Here is a 22,833-nt window from a genome sequence, read left to right as displayed (position 1 = left end):
TTAAAATTTTATAATATTGGCTAAATTAATTATTAATTATACATATATTTCACCATTTTTTTATTTGTAATTATTTTTTATCCATTTCATATTTTTAAATAAATAATTTCATGATATTATTTAACCATATAAAATTATAACACTGATTATTTCGTGAAAAAAATGAATTATTTTTTATTCTTAAAACATCGTACGTTTTATTTTTGGAGCAAATTAAAAAATATTAAATTTGACCATCATTTTGAAAATAATTGTGGATATATTAAAAATTTTGACTGTTGGTGTTTATTGTTTAGTTATAAATAATGTGTTATTTAAAGGATTCCTTTGTTATTCGACTGCTATTTTTAAAAACATTATATAGGTAGTAGTAAATAGATTAGAAGACTGTACAAAAATATAATAGAGATAAACATAAAAACTAACTATTAATATTAATGAGTATTTATGTGAATTGGACGAGACTGTGTCCGTCATGACCTAGGTAAAAGTTAAACACTATTGTTAGTTAGGTTTCATTATGTTTCTTGATTTTATTGCAAATCTTAAGTCTAATTCTCTTTCAAAATAAATTGAAAAATGGATTTTCATTAATATTTAAACATGATACTTATTCTGTCAGGTATGAATGTAATTTGTTTTTCCGTCTTCTACGAAATGAAGTAAAAATATATGAGTTAAATTTCGCTTATAAACATATTTCATATTTCGATCTTACACGATGATCACATTATATTTTATAATAGTATAATATTTTATTTACTGACATAATAATAATAGTATATTATTAAAAATAAACAGTTTTTGTTTACTTTTCACGTTCAAGAAAATTTTTAAGAATATACAAGTAGAATTAAGATATAAAATATAAGATACTGTTGAATGTGCACTGAAATATATTTTGATTCACAATGAATAAAATCAAATGCATCTTAAAAATGGAATATGAAGATTGAGCATGCTGAACACGTACTACCTATAGTGTTACTTGTAACAGGTTTTTTGGCATTCAGAATAGACAGAAAAAATGGATGCAAAAATAAATAACTTATTTCCTTTTAGACATATGTTTTCTATTTCAAAGAGAGCAGTAAGGTACTAAGGTTATACAAATATATTCTTATCATTTTAGACTTGTACTTTTCTTTTTGAAAAGTTTTTATAAGTCACGAAATTTAGGCATGTTAGTAGATATAATATGCCTCAATCAAAATAAATTGAAGAACTTAAAATTTCTTCATAGGAGAAAATATTCTAAGTTACCTATTAGCGGCAATTTTATTTTCAAAATACTATTATAAAAACATTTTACACAATTATTATTGTTCTATACTATTTATTCGTCGTAGTCTGATACATTTCATACAACGTATACTTAAATAAAAATAATATATACTAACATGAACAAAAATATAATATAAGTACACGATTATTTTTGAGATTTTAATTATAAATAACTTATATAGACATATTCAATATTAATATTTGAGTGAATCACAGTCTCAGTAAATAATTAATATTTATGTAAATCTATGCAATGCCGATTAATAGTATTAAATTGGTAAGAACTAATATTATGACGCCGTAAGTTTTGTGAGTAGATTACATTATAATATATCTGCATATAATGTAGTATTAATAAAAATAAATATTATCTTTAAATAACCAGAAATATCAATATCAAACATACTTATCAATAATTTAAAATTATGTATTAAATAGTAGACTAACTTCTTTATAGTTACCAGTTTACTGCTGTGTATTATATACCACCAGTACCAAATTTTTGATCCAAAGTATGATTATTATGAAACTTTAATAGAACTTTAAAGTACCTAATGCGATATAAGGCTAAAAAAACTACATTTTCATTATAATATTAAAACTTCTTCCCTTTTTATAAATTCTAAAAGTTATATAGGTTACATGTCTGCAGTAAACTAAAAAAAGTTTTACTTTATTTTGTGATCCTAGTCATAGACTAAAATAACTAGTTATGGTATAATGAACCTATATTTCAAGTGAAGATTATAATAAATAATTATGATAATAAAAATATATTTATTGTTTTTATTTTACAAAATGATTACAAAAATATTCAAACTTGAAGTAAATAAATATTGTAACTTGCAGAAAATCATAGGTAATTTATTGTTATATCTATTTTTTTCCAAATTAAAACTACAATAATACTAATAATAAATAAATAAAAATGAAATGATTTATGATATATATAATTTATTTATGATTTATGAATTAATATTCATGGAACTTTCATAATACTTACATTTATATTATTTTATCAATTTATTATCATTGTAATTCTTGAAGTTTTTATTTAATGTTTTAATATAATATTCATTTGTAATGCTATATCATTTTTAAAATATAACATTTTTATTTAATTATTAAAGGTACAATAATATTGGATATGCCATGATGATATGAATAAACAAATTGTTTTTTACTAATATTTCAAGTTTAGTTCAAGGGTTGATTACTTAATGGTTTTAAAACTAAGTTTTTAATCCATCAAAATATTGAGCACTTTAATCATAATTATAATTGATTAACGACGTGAATTTGATTTTATGTCAATATATTTTGTAAATCATCTGCAGTTTCAGAAAAAGTTATAAATTTTGTATAAGTTTGAAATTAAAAGTAATGGTAAAAGTAAAAGTAATAACACTAAAATTATTGAAAACCAAATGGATTACTATCTATATTATAAAAATGAGAACTTACACAGTTGAATTGTTTGCATACATATAGTGCAACTGTGTAAGTAAGTTTTTATTCAATCATCTTGTTTACATTGTTTAATCTTAATGAATGGGTTAATTGAAACATAGTTTCTTAATCCATCTTAATTCTTGAATGTATATTATATTTATAATACATTTATATATAAATTTAAAAATAGTAATTAATCTTGATTTTTCCGGAGCTATTTTCTTTTGGCATAATTTATCAATGCTTATAGTTTGACACCCATTAGTCTTTATTAATTTTATATATACGGCATTCACTAATATTCTTACACACACACACACACACACTTATATATACATGTATATTAGATAGAAATATTTTATATATTACCCACAATTAAGTTTTGATAAATTTTATGAAGGTATAACGATTCAATAAAATCTGATAAAAAACTTTTTTATGGTGCAATTATTTTTTAAATAAAAACTAATGAGACTTAAAAAATACAAAACAAGATTATTGAACGGAAGTTTATTATTATTTTTTTTTTTGTTAAGTTTATTTTTATATTATAACATTATGTACTTACACGTAATCTAAAATGTATTAAGGCGTGTTTTTAAAAAATAATTGCATTAAAAATAAATCTTGATTAAATTTTATCGATATAAACAATTCACGTATAAAATACGTTCAACATTTTTTTAATAAGTATTAAATAATTAGTTAAATGTATTCACGTGATATTATTACCAATAATAATCAACATAGGATCTTGAAGCCGAGGGGCATAGGTATTAAAATGAACTATGGGTCCCGCTAAAAAGAATATATATTACCTATTTATTCCGTACAATCACACTATATAATATAATTTAATGTTTTTTTTTTTTTTTTTATCAGCTTTAAATAATCGAGACGACTATAAAATATAATATCAGAATTTGAAATAACACACGTGAATATTGGGTTCGGGGTCGATATTCCTCCTGCATATCATTAAGATAAAGCTGATAGTAATATTATCATCACCGTTATCTTGGCTTAAGGTAATGGTGACATAAAATTATGTATGTGCTAAAAGGAAGTCTGCTAAAAACCTTTACCTATGTCATATTTCATCTGTTTATTTCGTTTTAGTCCACGATGTATAATAATTAATAATGTTATTTTTATCAACTTTTAAAAAATTAGGGAACTCAAAAAACATATTGAATACGCAATAATACCAGTTAATATTTTAGTTTCGTGCTTGAAATATTTCCTGGATCCTGCACACTAGTAGATTTAAGATATATATAATATGCACTGATAGTAATTTAATCATTTTTGTTATCGTGTCTTATATGTATCAATACATATATGAATATTATCAATTGCCTATATGTATTAATATTTAATATGAATGGAAATTATCGAAAATAAATCAACTTAATGGGAAATGGGAATACCTATACTAATATTATATGTATTCTGTTATTCAAAGATTGCGCGTATCGAAAATACTTAGCAATTGCATTTTGATTTCTGCAAATCAACATTTTTAATAATAATTCATAGTACAAAATCATGATTCCAGGATATAATGTATTTTATAATATATTATAACGACATATTAAACGTAGGTACATGCACATTGTATACACGTCAATATAGTAGTTTAATACTATTTCTATTTCTGTAAATAGTAAAATATATTGCCCTAAGGTATCTTCTAAAATTGTATTGATACGCATTTAACAATAACATAGTTAATATCGGAAGGTTTCGTTAACAATAATATTTATCACCTTATGAAAGAACAGTCACGTTTGATTTCGCAACGTTCAGCGTTATTGTTAAATTTCAATAGTGTGCAAACGTCCTGCGTTATAATATACCACTGGCATGCTGTGGATAATTATAAGTAAATATCGTATTATCATAGTATACTGTATATATTATACATATAAGTATAATATTACTCAATAAATCGAGCTTTTACGTATCGGCGGCGATGGCGCGTGGTCGTGTTACGATTTATGGGAATAATATTGGAATACAATTTATATTACTATCGTGCCTTAAACGATATAATAAATTATTACAGTAAGTATAGGTACATACATATACACTCTGCAGTACTCGTACAACGTCGTCGCAAAAATAACACACACATATCACTATAATATCAATATTTATTTCGGTACCGTTCTTCTGTTGTATTTTTTATTAGGTCAATAGTTTAAATATTCTAATTGAGCGGGGACACATTGGCTTATGACAAACAGAATAACTATTTACCTTTAACAATTATTTTAAAATTTGATTAGGTTTTTGTGATACATTTTATTGATACATTATGATTACCACACACATCTGTCTAGATGAAAGATAAGGGTTATAGACATTTACCAATAATGAAATAAATTACATTATAATATTTTTTTAAGCAAATAAAACAATAAAATGAAAATGTTTTAAAGTATATTTAATTTTTATCATTAAAAAGAGAATCTATAATTACCTACCTTCAATACACAGCTATATTTATGTATCAGTATTTAAGGCTTAAATACATTTATTTGAAAAATAAAAACTTCTTAACCGATGTCACTGACAAAACAGTCATAATATAGTAGTATATTATGTTATAGAAGTGCATAATATATACTTGAAATTTATGTTTAAAAATATTTTAGGGTTCCATATCAGCTTGGTGGTGGCCGGACAATTTGAAACAGAATGGCGGGTTTACCACCGTTACCACGGACATTGGCTCTGTCTTGCTATCCGCTATGTTCGGCATGGCAGCAATGAGTGCGCTACTTGGGCCGACGGCCGTCAATCGGTTAGGCACCAGGACATGTCTGGTGGCCGGTTATCTGGTGTCTGTCGCGTTCGTCACCGTACACTTGTATCCGAAAGTGTCGGTACTGGCGCCCGGTTACTTCTTGATGGGTGCCTGGCTGGGATGCTGGACCGCGTCCAGGACCACAGTGCTCATGGCACTCGCATCTAAAATGGCCTACGTATTGTCCGACCGAGAAGAGTTCGAACTCGAAGGAAACGGTCGGCGGTCGGCGGTGGCCAGGAATTTGGCTAGAGGACTCCAGGTAAGATGCTCGTAATAACACATTGCAAAGTGGTTAGACGCAATACCGTCAAAGTGTGAGATTTATTAATAAACTTTCGATACACGCTCTGGCTGAATTACCTAGAAATTAATATAAATAGACTTTTATAATATTGGTTAACATATCTTAGTAAACATCTATTAATTTTAAATGACCATAACATAATTACTTTTCCTGAAGATTTCCTGTAGCAAAGTTGCGATGGATCATTACCTAATACTATAATTGGAATCAATATATGTCATAAAAAAATGTCCATTGTTTGAGTGTAAGCTATCGTGATTTATACAAATCAAAAGCATAAAGTTGAATTGAAAACATGAAATAAAAATATAGTTAAAGTGAATCAGTTAAGCCATACTTTTTTTTTATTACGTTGCAGATTGCATACCTTATCTAAAATTGGTAATTTTTAAATTATTTATATATTTGTAATGATTCCTTATAATTGGTACCGTAGTTTGTAAATGATGGAATACATAGGTATTTTCAACTTTCAGCTATATTTTATACCTGCTTACTTAGAAAAAATAAATTGACTTTTTAATAGGATGGTAAAAGTATTATATAATAATAATAATAATAATAATATATTTTAAATGGTGGAAAATGTAAAAGTACAACGAGTAAATAAATTTTAACGTATTATAGTCAAAGGTAAATTCGTAAAAATACCTAAATCAAATTATTTATTTTGTAGAAAATTGATTTCATATTATTTACGTTTTAATGCAAATTTACACTTATAATGTACATGCATTTAAAAAAGAAAAATATCTTATAAATTATAATAAAAACAATAATATTAATTTTTAGAAATTAAAATTGATATCATTGGACAGTTTGTTTAATTATTCGAAATACTCGATAAAACTGACTATATTAGTATGTTAATAATATAACTTTTTTCCGCATAATAAATGTTTATCGTTACTTTACGACTTAAATTTATTTGTTTATTGAATTTATAGCCCATCAGATTACTTTTTTCCAATATAGCAACCTGGGGGCTTCTCGGTATCTTATTGCTTTTTCATTTGATTTGAGCAAACTATGAGAATGGTTTTATTATCTTTATTTCACACATTTTGTATGGCAAAATGACGTGTTGCGTAGTACCAAAATAAAAAGATTTATTTGGATTGATATCATTGCACTCGTTGACCTGTAATGAAATATAGGTAGTAAAACATTTTCTATGACCTTTAAGATTTACTTTTTAATTTGGGTGAAGTAATATTTTGGTTGACTACACAATAAAATTTTAATTACTTAAGTTAAAGTTGAAAACCAATACAGTTGGTTTAATGTGGGAGAAATGAACATAACTCAACTGTCAATGTGAATTCTACTTATCAACGCAATAAAACGGTTTTTCGATTAAATTGAGTTTTACTCAAACTTTTACGTTTATTTTTACTCCGAATCCTAACTATTATATTCTGTAATAGAATAACGTTAATACTTTAAAGTTTAAACAACTATTTTCGCAGTTTTAATCAATTTTATCAAAATTAAATTTTTACTTAATATCATATTACTTTTATACTTTAATAGTGATCAGTAAAGATTAACAATCCTATTACTTCATATAAGACTTAAAGTAAAAACAATTTATAAACAAAAATAAAAAAGTGTGGTCAAGTGGGTAACGCTTTGCTGTATGCCTGTGCAATAGGTATAGAGTGGAACTCGGACATAGAGTAACATTTGACATTATAGTCACAGATATAGTCACTATAATGGATGTATTAAATTTCCAAGCATTTTAACTTAGCCAAAAACATTATATCGACATTTATAAAAAATTATTTTTTTAATTTTTTACGAAACTAAAAATTCACGTCTTAAATATCGACTTTCTATCAAATAATTTTTACTACAGTTAAAAATGAACAAGTTAGCCACCTTCCTTTTATAGTATCATAGTACTCAGACCAATAATGAACTTTGATTAAATAGGATAATATTATGAATTATGATAATACATAAAATGTATATTATATGACTATTGTCTATACATGCGTATTATTAATAAAATACAAATTAATGTTATTGTGGTAATACAGGTGGCGCACGATGTAGGATTGATCGCTGGAAACGCGTTTGTTGCGTATATGATAAGTGGCACCCGAACGGATGATATCCTCGGGACCATGTTTGCCAGGGATGATGGACCTGGAACAGATCGAACTTGCGGCAGTGTCGCCTGCCCGCTGGTAAATACAGTGGAAATCAAACTTGGAACTGCCGCTAATTATTCGTCCAACCAGACGGCCGCATTGGTCGACGTCCGCAATCACATGGTCTTGCCGTGTAAGTATAATAATATGTTTTACTGATGCATGCAAAATCGATAACGAAAAAAGTAAGCTTATTGATTAGTTAAGTTGTAAATGTAAGGGCTATAATATCAATTAATTTGTATCTATTAACACAATTGTTTACATTGACAAGATTAAGTTGAGAAATACTATTTTTTTTTTTTTGGGGGGGGGGGAAGGTTAAGAGGTTTGTGGGGTGAACTAAGATCCTCTAACTTTTCTCTCGTGATTTACATCAAAAAATTTTAGAGTAAATATAACTGCAAAAACAATACAACGTATTGGATATTTAATTTCTTAACCAATTTATTGAATTAAAATTATTGTGATCTGCTTTTCCATCTTTAATAAAGATATAGGTCAAAAATTTCATGATGAAATCGATTTGAACATAAAATTAAAATTTAATCAAATTAAGCGTCTTTTAAATACAGCCTTGTTGCAAAAATTGCAGATTTCGATTCAATTATTTCTGTGAACAGCAAGACACGGGTTTATTACATACAGTATAGATTAACCATTGCATGTTTCCATAAAGTCTGATAGCTGTTAATACCCGAAAAATATATAGTTAAGTATAATACATATTATTATTTAAAATAGCTGAGGTCCAAATATCTTCATAGCAAGTGTCCGGGAGTTTTTATAAGAAATAAGAATTATGTGTATTGTATACGTAGTAATCGTTTCAATATTTTTTTACGGATTTATACGTTGTAGTACATTCAGAACTGTAAAAATAGGATTTTTGTAATTCAGTAAGTCAACAGACAAATATGGTGGAAATTATTATATAAATATTTCATATAGGATCCCTATTTATTGTGTCTCGCAATATTTTTAGTAGTTTTTGTATCGTAGCGTATAGACACGACGTTGTGAGAATTAATTTTGTCCTGATGAACTTCTTTGATCAATAGACTACCTCGGTGCTGGAGTATATTTTTATATTCGGATTGGACCGCAGATGAGGTGGTCCGAATGATATCATTTATTGACTTACTGTTTATATAATAAATCAAGTTTTCAAGTTCAAGTCTTTAAACTTTTACGTTATTCTAGTTGGTTGTTATGTCTGCCAATAAACGTAAAAGAAATTGAAAACCACATTGTTATAAATTCATCAATATATTAGTATAATAAACGATTTAACTCGTATATTATGTGTGATGCATGATTTATAGTTTTAATTTCGATTTTATAATTATATTAGCTTTTATTATTATATGTATTATGTATAGATATATGCTTATGTATGTAAATAGTTAAATAATTATTTATCGTTAAAGTTAATGTATGTTTTAATGGTTTTTGACCACAAATTGTAAAATTGCTATTCATTCGGGCGTTTTTCAAGTTACATAATAGAAACATTGTACAAATAAGTTTTTTTTTTTGAAAACTAAGTTTCAGTTACGACAATTCTAACAACTAGACCATTAATCATTTCAATCATTTTTAAAAACCATTAGGGTTGTATGTACAATATACATACTATTTATATTGTATGTACATATTAGCTTTATATAGTTACAACTTACAACATATTATGATCTATATTGAATAACTTTATGATAAAAATATAAATTATAATACCTAAATATTATTTAAATAATATGGTGATATGATTTTTTTTTTTTTTTTTTAATAATTATATTGTTAATTGTAAATAGTGGATAATACACACTTAAACATTTCATCTATAAAGAATTTGGTTTTATCAATAGTATTTTGATTTGCTTGAAGAGTTTAGTGATGCCGTTTTGATTTTTTGGATTTGATCCCAAACCTTCTAAAATAAGACGGCTTACCTACTTCAAATTCCTCTATAAGTTTATTGTAATATCTATATTTCATGAAAAACAAATTCATTTATTCACTATAGTATGTACAATTTATGATTTTAACTATAGTATTTTTGCTTCTCAACAAACATTTGGTTTGATAATATGTCTTTGTGAATTTTTACTATTTTGTCTATGTTTTGTTTAATATAAAGATTTTATAAGAATTATAAAATTCCTAATACCAATTTTAAAAATTCCACACTTCACATGAACTTATGCTCATCATAGATGGCTAGATTGTATTTAAGTAAATATAATATAAATTATAATTTTACTACTATGAATATATAATATTTTATTTATGGTATGAACCCATTAAGAATAAGTGAATTTATTGCTTTCTATGATTTATTGCATCACTATGTTTATAAATTTTCAATATCATAAACTGGTCATGTGAACTACCAATATTTTTGAAAAATTCATCAAAGACTAAAATATCCAATACATTTACGTACTGCACTGAACTTTATAATTTGATGCATAATTTATTGTCTTGATAGTTTCTTATTTCAGTTATCACTTCTCTTAAATTATAGAAAATTAACAAATACTACTAATAATAAAAATACTTAATTTGAAAGTTCAAATCGATAGCAGTATTTATTTTTATTTTAAAGACTATGAGCTATTATACTAATATGACAGTATTATATTAATTGCGTACTCAATGTTCCATAAGTCCTTCCTATTCAATATCATGGTTTCAAACAATAGATTTATATTATAATACTAACTAGATAGTATTTATGTGTTCAGTCAATGAGATAGGTAAATAATATATATGTATCACAATTTTCATTCGACATACAAAACTATTATTATTCATAATCGAGGATAATTAATCTAGACAACTATTAATAAAAAATTGATTTTACCGAATCAACAAAATTATAAATTATTTTATCAACATCAACATTCTATAAACAATAAAAGTACGTAAAAATAGATTAGGTACATCAATTTTCATAAGTTTATATCACACTTTTTAAAATAAATTGGGAAATTAAACGATTGTGAAAAAAAAGTGATAATATATTCGATAATTATTAATTTCTATAGAAAAAAATCTATTAAAAAAATTGTATTAATAGTTAAGTTTCTGAATTGCATACGAAAATCGTTATCTACCTAGATAACGAAAGACCTCTTTTGTGCTTATTTTTTCCGTAACTAAGTCGAGTTGCCTGCGGGATAAGTCTACGGACTAATCAATCTGTCAGTTTTCGTGGAAGTCAAAAAATGTATCAAAAATGCAATATAAATTCAATAAACCACAGTAAAAATGTAAACAAAAAATGCTATGATGCTAGAAATGTTAATCAAAAATGAAAGTCATAAGTCAAGTTATCATAATAAAGAAATTTAATTTAATTAAAAACAAAAATTTTACTTATACAAACAAAAATCAAAGAAACATAAATTTATTAAACTGCCAAGTTTTTTATAAACTCTAAATGGGTTATAATTTTATCTTCATACTGTTAATATTTTTTTTCGATAATATATAATCAAAAATATTATATCTTGATTTATTTTAATTTCACCTAAATGAAGTTTTTTTAATTTTTAGGCAACTTAGGAATCATACTAACGCTCATATAGCCAAGTGTTGTGATTTGTAGTTCAAATTTTTACGAAGCTACATATTTTAACGAAGAATAAAATTGTTATTTATCTTGTTATAAATTTATGAATTAAAAACATTAATCAGAGAGAATTTATCTTATTTATCTTTGGTTATTTTGAAAGAATTAAATAGTTTACTATAGTAACTTAAAAAAGTACCAAATAAATTACATTTGCTACTAGTACTTAGACAATCAAAGTTGTAGACTGGTGTAGTAGTGCAATCATATCAAAAAGTGGTCTTCATATTAAAAAAAAATACACACACACACACACACATAAAATGAGAAAATAAATAAATTTGACGCTCCAATTGAAAACTCAAAATACAGATCGATAATCACGCATAAAACATATAGGCTATAATATATATAAATACATAGGCTCTCTAGTTCTCTCTAGTTATAACCATAAACAAGTCTTGAAATATCGAAGAACTAAATTAATATAACGATGAGCTATATATATTACATACGCTTTCAGGCAAAACCACACAGCTATTGGCCAGTGTCTTCGCTGGATGTTGTTTCGTCGGCGTGGCTGTCACCGCGACTTTCATGACTCGCATTAGACTATTTGTGTACGCGTCAGCATCTGAGAAACGAAAATCGGATAGCGCTCGATCATTTACAGCAGTCCTTGATGCATTCCGCAATACCAAACTTCAGCTTATAGCTCCGCTGTCGTTGTTCATTGGACTCGAACAAGGATTTATCTATTCCGATTTTTCCAAGGTAAACCCTTTAATTTAGTCATAAGTTAATAACTATCATAAATATCTACCTAGTCTCTGGATAAACGCAATAATAAATACAAATATTGTTAGCTATAGTCATACGTATTTTAATGTATGTATAATAATTTACATTCAAACAGTTATGATCAACTTCGAAAGGTGTATATACATAAATGTCTAACAAATTAAAACTATATGGTTTTTTCTAAATTCTATAAAAATTTAAAAATAAATAAATTACCTGCTAATAAATGCTAATAAATTAGCAAAAAAATTGACCATCTTCGCACAGAATCGGTTTTCATCGTCAAACAATAAATTTAAAATGAATACCTACTGTATAATGAAAACATAGTTGGGACTACTACTAAATAGATGAACATTTTTTTTTAATTTAAATTAATGATTATATGGTATTAGTATTAATAAGTAGCGATTGAGTCTACCTTGAACATAGAGAATGTCACTATAATGGATGTGTTAAATTTAAATGCAATGATAGGTATCATTGTACACAAAAAACGATTCTGAACGAAAATAATTTGTCAGCCTAGGATATATTTTCCAGTGAGTGGTAAAAAGGTGATTTATGTTTTAATAACCCGAATACCGCAAAATTAAATCATATGTATAAAATTCCAATTTTAACAATTGGTTTCAAATGTTTCAAGTTTATGACTAGTAATTTTTAACTATAGAAGAAATCTAATATTATTTGATAGTAAATAGTTATTTTACTCTTGAATTTTTGATTTTTAAAAATTAAAAATATTCGTTTTTTATAAATGTCGATAAAAATTGTTTGGCTAAGTCAAAATACTTGGAGGAAATTGAATACAAAGTTCCTTATGAGTTAGTCTTATAGTGATTCAAAAATATTAAGTATACAAAGGCACAACTTTTTTTTATTACCTTTTGAAGTTCAAATATTGACAAAGTTCGTCAATATCATGAATATTTGCTAATGATTTTGTAGTTAAAAATTGTGTATAAGTAGTTAATAGTTGAAAATTGAAAACAAAGTTTCCCATAAATTTGGCTTACAATAATTATAAAAGAAGTTGAGAGTTGGCCAATTAAGAAAATGTTTTCAAAAGTTTTTAACTTTTACGAAATCAAAACTTCACGGTTAAAATAATGCTTTACTATCAAATAATTTTATATTTTTACTATAGTTAAAAATTATTAGTTGTAGAAACTTGAAACATGAAACATACACCAGGTGACGTACTTGCGCCCCTTCACTCAATATTAAATCTTACTATGTTGTTGGCATGAAATTCAAATAAAACAATAGTTCTCAACTGGGGTGACGTGTCACTTAAGGGTGACATGAACCCAGCTTAGGGATGACACGAAAAATCAAGGAGAAAAGGAAAAAAACATTTTTTGTGAAAAAAATCATTTTATTATATTCATATTAATATCAACGTTTTGAACGTTTTTTTCCTACTATATATTTTTTTTTTATAAGAGAATAATTTTTAAAAATGTAGGTATTTACTGTTAAGATTGTTTACTATTTTGATGTTAGGGTGACGCAGTGTTTGATTCTAGTTGTTAAATGTGACATGAATCAAAAGAGGTTGAGGACTACTGAAATAAAAAAATGAAAATATGAGTACGGTACTAAGATTGGAGAAGTTTTATTAATAATATGCTACCAGAGCAATAAACTGTGCGGGCCACGGTTTTAAATCACTAAAGTACAATGACTTAGGACTTAGTACTAGTTAGATACTTACATTTTAACTGCATCGCTGCATGCCAGTTAGCCGAGCTTTGATACTGTAATCTATCGGACGCTATCGTATATACGACCATCATTATTCATCAGAATAACAACTGAAATGTATCTGTACTCTGTAGACGAGCCGTCCCATGACCCGACGAGCCGACGAGACCATACCTGTAAGTCTGTAAAATAGAAATGTATTCTTTAATCAATTTCATTCGATTCTCAAACGTAAATGCGTGTATCACGACCATGTTACTTTTTCACTTCATGACGAAATATAGACATTACTTTTGGCTGCTATATCTTTTGAATACCTTCAATAGTTCAATAAGTTGTGGTGTTTCAGCATAATATTCTTTTTAAAATTCCACAATCGTTGTCATTAAAGAAAACGAAAAAATTAATTCGAACATTTTAAAATAGTTTATTGTTTAATAATGTGGTGATCCAAATTCTTCATTATTCCAACATATAATGATAATATTTACATTTGAGTAGGATAAAACTATTATCCGTTTAAGTTGTTTGAACAAATAAAATGTAACAAAAATATAATCAGCGAGAAAATTGTTTAAATAGTGCTAATTAATATGCTAATAATTACTCAATTACTCAATATTTACAATGTTTTTGAGTAAAAATAAAAATAAATACTCTTTGGTGTAATAATTTGATTGACATACACGTGTAACCACTTGTATAATAGCAATGTGCTATAAAAAAGATGCATTTTTAACTAACAATTCAGTTATTATTTTTTATGTTAGGTACCTAGCGGCTAGCACCTAGATGGTAATAAAAAAATGATTTAACTTTTTGTTAACTGTTAACTTATAGCTTAACATTCTTTAAGTTAACTCCTTAACATTTCTCGTTCCAAAATAAATTTAAAATCATTATTTCAACTATTTTAGGCTATAGTGCTAATATTAATACATGGCGTATTCCGCCGCGTTTCGAATGTTGCATATTCCGTGGCGTTATCCGTCAAATTAAAAATGCATTGGTTTATATCGGAGTAGCTATTATAAACGATGGATGTAATATGCCGCGTTTTTATTATGCAATAGACAATAATATTATATAGCTATACGTAAAACTAAAAACTGCAATTATTACATATAATAACATTGAATAAATAAGAAAAATATTTAATATTTGATTAGAAGAAAACTAAATTGAAATCAGCTACCACGTAGAGGAAGGTGTTGAAATATATGCGTGTAATAAGTAATTATGAAAATGAAAATTATACTGTGACAACAATATATTAATTAACACGTTAAACTATTATTTTTATTATTTTGAAACAATCATTAAGTCATTAATAATTGTTATTTGTATTAAACTATAGTTTTTCATTACATCATAATTTACTATAAAATAATACCTATAGGTATACATTATTTAAAACATCCATCGCATTACAAAAGTTGTAAAATACCGTTTTCGGTACTATGAAAAGTCTGTAAGTTTTTTTTTGAACATTTATTAAAATAATGAAGTTTCTAAACTTTTAAATGTATTGGTATACATAGGTAGTAGGTACTATATAATTGATACAATGTACAATAGATATACTATCATAATATTTATATAAAAGGCCATTTTAACTATTTCACAATTTGTAATGATTATCAGTACCTAAAGAATAAACAATATACATAGAACTTTAACGTAAGTACTTATTTTACAAGTTTCATATCGAAATATTATAATATTTAGGTACATTCTTTTGTTGGAAAATAAAATTCTAAACTTGAGTGTGGCAGCACAATTCTATCGCCATTCGCCATGGTATTATTTGTGTTTATTTTGTATGGTTCAATCTAAAACATAATTATAGTATATATGCGCATGTAGTTACTAACTACTTAATATATACTAGTTATGTATATAGTAATATATAAACTGATTTTTTGTAATAATATAGTGATATGTACTATAAACATAAATATTACAATATGAAATAACAATAATTAATAGTCTATTTTTACAATTACAGTTTTATGTCGTGTGTTCTGTGGGTGTGTCCAATGTGCCCACAGTTCTGCTGAGCTTGGGTCTGCTTCAACTAGTAGCCGGTTTTACCGTGAGTCTGATCCTGCAACACATCCGCCGGTACCATATAATAGGTATATACACAATACACATAACATTAACGATTTTATGTTCTTATCTATACCTACCTAAGCTATTGGTGTACTATTATTAAAACGTATTTAAGTAGCCGACCCGAGTTGGCTCTCATTGATGTTATTTCGTAACATTGATTATTATTATTATTATAGCACTGTCGTTTTTCAGTGATTGGGTTGGCGTTTCATTCGTGTTTGCTAATGGTGTTGATGAAGTGGAAACCGTCCGGCGACGATGCTGCGCTACTGTACGTCATAGCAGCCGCCTGGGGCGTTTGCAATGCCATTTGGAACACACTGTGTTTCAGTAAGTATTAATAACTACGTATACAACGTGAATATTATTGATTATCTTACAGAACATTTGCGCATTTTATAATTAAATTCATAATTTTGTTATTGTTATCATAACTTGTTATCAAAACAAATTTTTAAAAATTTTGTTGAATATTTTTACTAAGTAACTAGGTATCTGAATTATATAATACAACATAATATTAATATTTAATAGTATTTACTATATTTTACTATATAATTTAGTACAAGAAAATTCAAACTATTCTACATTATGATTTCGTCATATTAATTACATTGATACATTGGTACCTACACCTATATAAGTAATGGGTTCCAATAATAAATTTAGAAAGGGGTGATGATAATATATTGATGGGTTCTGATAAACTTTCTTTATAATATTAGTATATATACAATATACATAATACATATATAACTATTGTCTATTATATCATAGTAATTTAATTCAGTGACTTCCACTTTTTTGGAATTAAATTTTTGTTATAGTATTATTAAATAGGTAGTAAAATAAAAATTACCAATTTACGTTTATGATTATTTATCTTTAGAAGAGTATCTAATATTTTATTATTTTCAATACCTATCTAGAAAAAAATTATGTTATTTTTAAAAATGATATCTGATACTAGCCACTATAGTTTCTAGTGAAGAAACCTATTTAAGTTTGGTATTAATTATTATATTATTCACAAATATGTTACAAACGTGTTTTAAGAAAAAATTGACTCTTTTAAGTGTAATTAAGTGTAATTATCTTCATAATTATCATTTATTAGGTTAAGTAGTACTATAGTACTGAGTGTGTTAACAATATTATAGCTTCTAGAGTTTTTTAATAAATCATAGTATTATGCTTCTACTGGGAGTACATTGAAAAAAAATATTATGTAAAATATCTATACATTTTTTCAAGGACAAGTAAATTCTTTCATTCATTTTGTTTTATAAGCTTAAACATAAATTTATACTTATTCCATTACATAATAATATCTATACAATTAACATACCTATCGCATAATTCAATACATACATTTATATTAAATAGATACTTATCTAGAGTTGTATATTAATGATGACCTCACTTATAGGTGCTTATATTCTATAGGCCTCTAATATGGCGTTAAAAATCATTAAACTTCTTTTGTCAATAACTAGTTAAGTAAAACGAATATAAAATTGGGTAGGTAGCTACATGCCATGTAATATGTTACATCAACTTAATGTACCACCACTCTATACGCACGCAGTACATGATATTTAGCTAGAGAAAAATTAGTTGTACCCAAATTGTTTATATTATGTATATAATTTACGGAGTGGTCTCAATTTGGTCTGCAAATAATATTATAATACGAAATTAAAAGTGATTAATTAGGTGGAACCAGTGTGGCACAATACAGACAAAAAACATTTCTGTTCACGGCTTACAAATGTATGGATTGCAACGCCGGAACTTCTTGGCTTTGACCATGGCTGTCATGTCTTAAGTGTCGAGTGAGGGGGATTTAATGTATTTTTTTTTTGGTTTCTGGAGATAGGATTATGTATGAGGTCAGAATATAGTATATTATATTACATAATAATATACTTCTTGTCTAATATAATGTACATTATTTAGTCAAGTAAATAATCGAAAAAAATATTCAAAACAAAAGCAACAAAAAATCCTATTATTTTTATGTAGTTTATTTAAATTATACCTGACAAGTTTAAAAATAGATTTGCTTTGTGAAAATTAAAATGAAATTTCAATTTCAATAAAAAAGTTCATATTGTTATAAAGTTGAAACTTCATACATTTTAGTCATTTTACTATAAAAATTTGGCAAAAAAAAAAAATTACTTAATCGAATATTTTTTTACGCGCGCATAAAATTAAAAGCAAAAATATTTTTTATCGCAAAAAAATGTTTGCTTCATATGAGTAGTATATTGTTTAAAGATTTTATAAAAATTATCTTGTTATAAAGAGTTTCTTGTTTTTATTTATGTATACTATACAATCATAAGTCTAGATAACTTTTTTTGACGTTTTTTTCGTTAAATTAAAATATAAGTATTAGTGTATAGAATAATTCATCAATTATTTTCTTTTTTTTCTAAAGGTATACAATTTTAGTTATTTAAAACAAACTTCGGACATTTCCCAGTTTCAGTTATTAAAATGTGTCTTTTAATCAAGAATAATACTCTTTATAAATGGTTTTACATAAACATCAAAGTGTTATTATAGACCCCACATCTTACAAACCCATTATTATGGACCTATTATCTTTAGTAGTTTAGTAGGTACATAAAATTAAATAATTCAAAACCCACACGATGGAATTTTGATTTAGATACTTGAACAATTCCAAAAACCATCTGATAAAAAGGGATGATTTTCATTTGAAAATTTAAAAGTTCCAAAAAGCAATATTTAAATAAATTTATTATTAGAGAGAAAAATAAGGATGAACATTCTTAGTGAATTACTCCGTATATTGTAAATAGGTTATCAAACCACTATTATAATAGTGTTACGCTATGAATATTTTTGATTATAAATTGACACACCTTGATAACTGATGATATCTATAGATCGGCTGCTGTTTTGTCTACAAAATTAAATGTCAGAAGATAATGACATTATATTATGTATAGGTACCTATATTTATATGTATAGAACTATAGAAATGTACATAATTTAAGTTTAGATTGCTTCGAGAACAGCTTTGATTGAAATTTAAATTTATGCAATATCTCAATTCCTTGGAAATTATATTACATTTTCGTCTATGCATAACATTATCATATTTTAAAAGGCGCCATTTGATAAATAAAATAGAAAATGTTTGTATAATAATTATATTATAGTAGATAATATTTTCACCGAAGCGCCACGCCATCGCCATTCTAAGATTACCTTTAATGAGTCATTACATTCATATAACCATGCGTAGTGTTAATGAAACCAAAAGTCATATGTTTCAAGTTTTTAAAATTCTTGATGATTTTGACTTAAACTTTGATAGTAAATCTAATAATTTTGACGTTTCTGTTTGAATTTTGAATTATAAATTGTCAACATTTAAAAGTGGATAGTATTGTTAACTTTATTACACACAATAATAGTTGCCATTCTTACGTTGAAATGTTCAATTTATATCATTTATTAAGCAACTATTTATGCAATATGCACTCTATATAAATATATATTATAAAAAAAATACTAATCAATACACAGTAATATACAATATATTATATTATAATATTATCTGATTGCAGATTTCGTGATATCCCTGTATCCGGACTACTGGCACGGGCCGATGGCGCACGGCTACTTCTTCCGGTACCTGGGCATGGCGCTGGCGTTCGGGATGCACAGCAACGTGTGCAACACCACCAAACTGTATTGCCTGTCGGCCGCACTGGTGGTGGCCGTAGTGCTGTACGGCTGGCTGGAGTGGCGACTGCAGCTGACCGGCAAACGGCGACGGACCGCTAACCGTTCGTCATGACGGCAGATCGGAGCCGCGTCCGGCAAATAGCCCGCCGCCGCCGTCACCGACGCCGCGCAAGTCGTCGCCACGCCGTTGACCAGGACTCGTATCCGAGATCCATAAATGACCAATGATCGTTAGCCCCTGCCGCTAATCCTGAGACGCCCGTCTCGTCCCTGCACCTGCAGCCACCACCACTGCCGCTGTTGCTGATCATCGTCGTCTGCAGCAACGCACCCAGTGTCGGATTTAGCGGGGATGCGGGAAGTGCAATGCACTGTTGTAGCCTCGAGGCCGAATTTGTTTTAGAGGCCTCGGGTTGATGTCCTAGATTTTCTGACTTTCCAAAGTGATAAATGATTAAAAATATCGAATAATGGTCGAGAAAAAAAAATAATTTTCACGAATCACCCTAACCCGTGTTTATTTAATAGACCCTAATCGTGACCCGGAAGCACATGATCCATAAGATTCTTACCTATGGTCGAAACTTTTCTTTTTTAAATCCATCTTAATGCATCAAATGACTGTGATCGTTATTATATTTTTTTTTTTTTTTGAGGACCTCCAATATTGTTGCGCCTCGGCCTTCCGAGACTTAGATCCGGCACTGACCACACCGAAAATATTATATTTTATTATTTGTGCATCACGCTGCCGAACACAGTGACGTCTCGCCGAATTAAAATATCAAAATCACAATATTATAATATTTACCTATAATTTGTAGCTGCAAACGGACAACTAATTGTCTATGCCGACCATAATGTATTATAATATACCTACGTTATATTTTTATATTAGCGTATTTGTTGTTGTTGTATTTAACGGGACGTGTATGTATAACATATTCGTTTTGATAACATAATAATGTTGCGTATAAATTATATACAGGGTGGTTTTTTTTCATTTATTTAACGTGCCACTCGTAATTTTATGTATATAAAAAAAATCTACCTGATTTGCATTTATTTACCATATGTACTGACTACCGGCTAACATCAACAATAACGGCAAACGTAAAATTCGGCGAGAGAATTTTTTCGGTTTTGTTAAACTAAAATATATTGTTATAACTTATAAACGATCAAAAATGTGATACAATTTATATAATGATTTATAAAATATGTATAAAATATTAGGTATTCTAAGATGATAAGTGGTAGTTTAAAATAAATCACACTGTGTCACATATACATACCTATCATAAAATATAAAGATAAGATATAATATTTTATATATAGATCACTGTTTCGAGTGAATAAAATTACGTCCATTCTTAAAAAACTCGATCACCTGATAAAAAATGTTTTTAAGATCATTATGAGTTATTATAAATATGATTTGTAGAATCGGACATTTCATTGATACGTCTTATACTTCATAAACAAATGGGACTTTGAAATGCCACTCATTGAATAGACACCATTCCGCCCATTAGACTTACGAAAACTCGTGCTATATTTCTATATAGCTATATAGCTATATATTTCTAAATTATTATCATAATATTACCGTTATGATGTACCACCATCACATTATGTGCGTGTGAAATCCAAATATTCCCACCAAAAATATTTCTTTTTACAAATCCTAGTAAAAATGTATACCTCCCAACAGCTATATAAATATAATTATTATTTATCGATCCTATAGAATCATGTTTTTCTTTAACTCAATATAATGTATTTGATGTAATTTATTAATTCCATTATAATATCTTATTGAGTTGTATTGAATTTTTAAATGTATTTAAATTTTAAATAAATAATTAGTTTTGATTCATTACAAAAATAATATAATAAGTTTAATTTGTGTTAGTTGTGGGATTTTTTAAATTCCCAATTGCTCTATTTTAATAACCTGCATATCTTTAACAGTTTAATACAACATATTATTATAAACACATTTTTTTATATTATTTTTATGTTTTAGATGTAAAATATGAAAATAATAATTTTAAATGTTTATCAATAAATAAAATATTATATTATATCACGCAATATATAATACGGATATTTTGAATAAAAATAATAATACCTATTCATAAAGTTTGTATGTGTTTTTGTTTTTAAATCATAGTCTATAATAATATTAACTCATTGAAATCTATTTAGTATAACAATAATCAACTACTTTTCACTTAACGATACATATTTAGAATGTAAACAGATATGTTTAAAATATTTAATTTATGTGTTTAATTTTTTATTTTATTTAAATGATAGTTTCAAGAATTTCCTTGATCTCTTTAAGCAAATATTTGACTGATTTTCAAATAATAATAATAATATTGCATACTTGCATTTCGGGTAAAACACTTAAATGTCTTCATAAATGCAATTACAATATCAGTTATCTACCCTAAAATAATATGTTAACTGTGAAAAGTAAAATAAAATCCAATAAAATTTAATTTATTTTATTTTATCGTCAAGAGTGGGTTATTAAACTTTTGATATTATTTAGTATTGTTTATTAAATAATCAAAATAAAATGTTTAGTTTAAATCAACCCTATACTAAAGAATCTAATATTTCAGTGGCATAATTGGAAAAAATAATTGTTTTAAGTTACGTTTCTAATAAACAATGTTTATAATTAATATACATTATAAAACCTATACTAATAACAATAAATATTAATAACAATTTAGTATGTTAATGAAAACTTCTATGCTCTCCAATTCCATTTGCTATTAACAAAACAAAAAATATAAACAAACCAATCAAATTAATTATTATTATATGTCACACGTAGACATATTTTTATTAGTGTTGATATCAATCT

The 22,833-nt window shown here is 26.6% G+C and overlaps 1 protein-coding gene across 1 annotated transcript in view; it reads left to right on the top strand.

The window, feature by feature from the left end:
• Positions 1-22,033, top strand: part of LOC114121561 (protein unc-93 homolog A) — a 31,459-nt gene extending 9,426 nt beyond the window's left edge. Inside the window, exons 3-8 of the mRNA XM_027983972.2 lie at positions 5,397-5,810; positions 7,901-8,147; positions 12,115-12,365; positions 16,111-16,240; positions 16,413-16,550; positions 19,829-22,033. Of these exons, the coding sequence (XP_027839773.2) occupies positions 5,397-5,810; positions 7,901-8,147; positions 12,115-12,365; positions 16,111-16,240; positions 16,413-16,550; positions 19,829-20,061 (1,413 nt within the window). The 3' untranslated portion in view covers positions 20,062-22,033. The remainder of the gene's footprint in view (positions 1-5,396; positions 5,811-7,900; positions 8,148-12,114; positions 12,366-16,110; positions 16,241-16,412; positions 16,551-19,828) is intronic.
• The last annotated feature ends 800 nt before the right edge of the window (positions 22,034-22,833 follow it).

This window comes from Aphis gossypii, chromosome 2, assembly GCF_020184175.1.
Source record: "Aphis gossypii isolate Hap1 chromosome 2, ASM2018417v2, whole genome shotgun sequence".
Classification (NCBI taxonomy): Eukaryota; Metazoa; Arthropoda; class Insecta; order Hemiptera; family Aphididae; genus Aphis; species Aphis gossypii.
The sequence above is the reverse complement of the archived record's forward strand: the minus strand, read 5'-3'. Positions and strand labels throughout refer to the sequence as shown.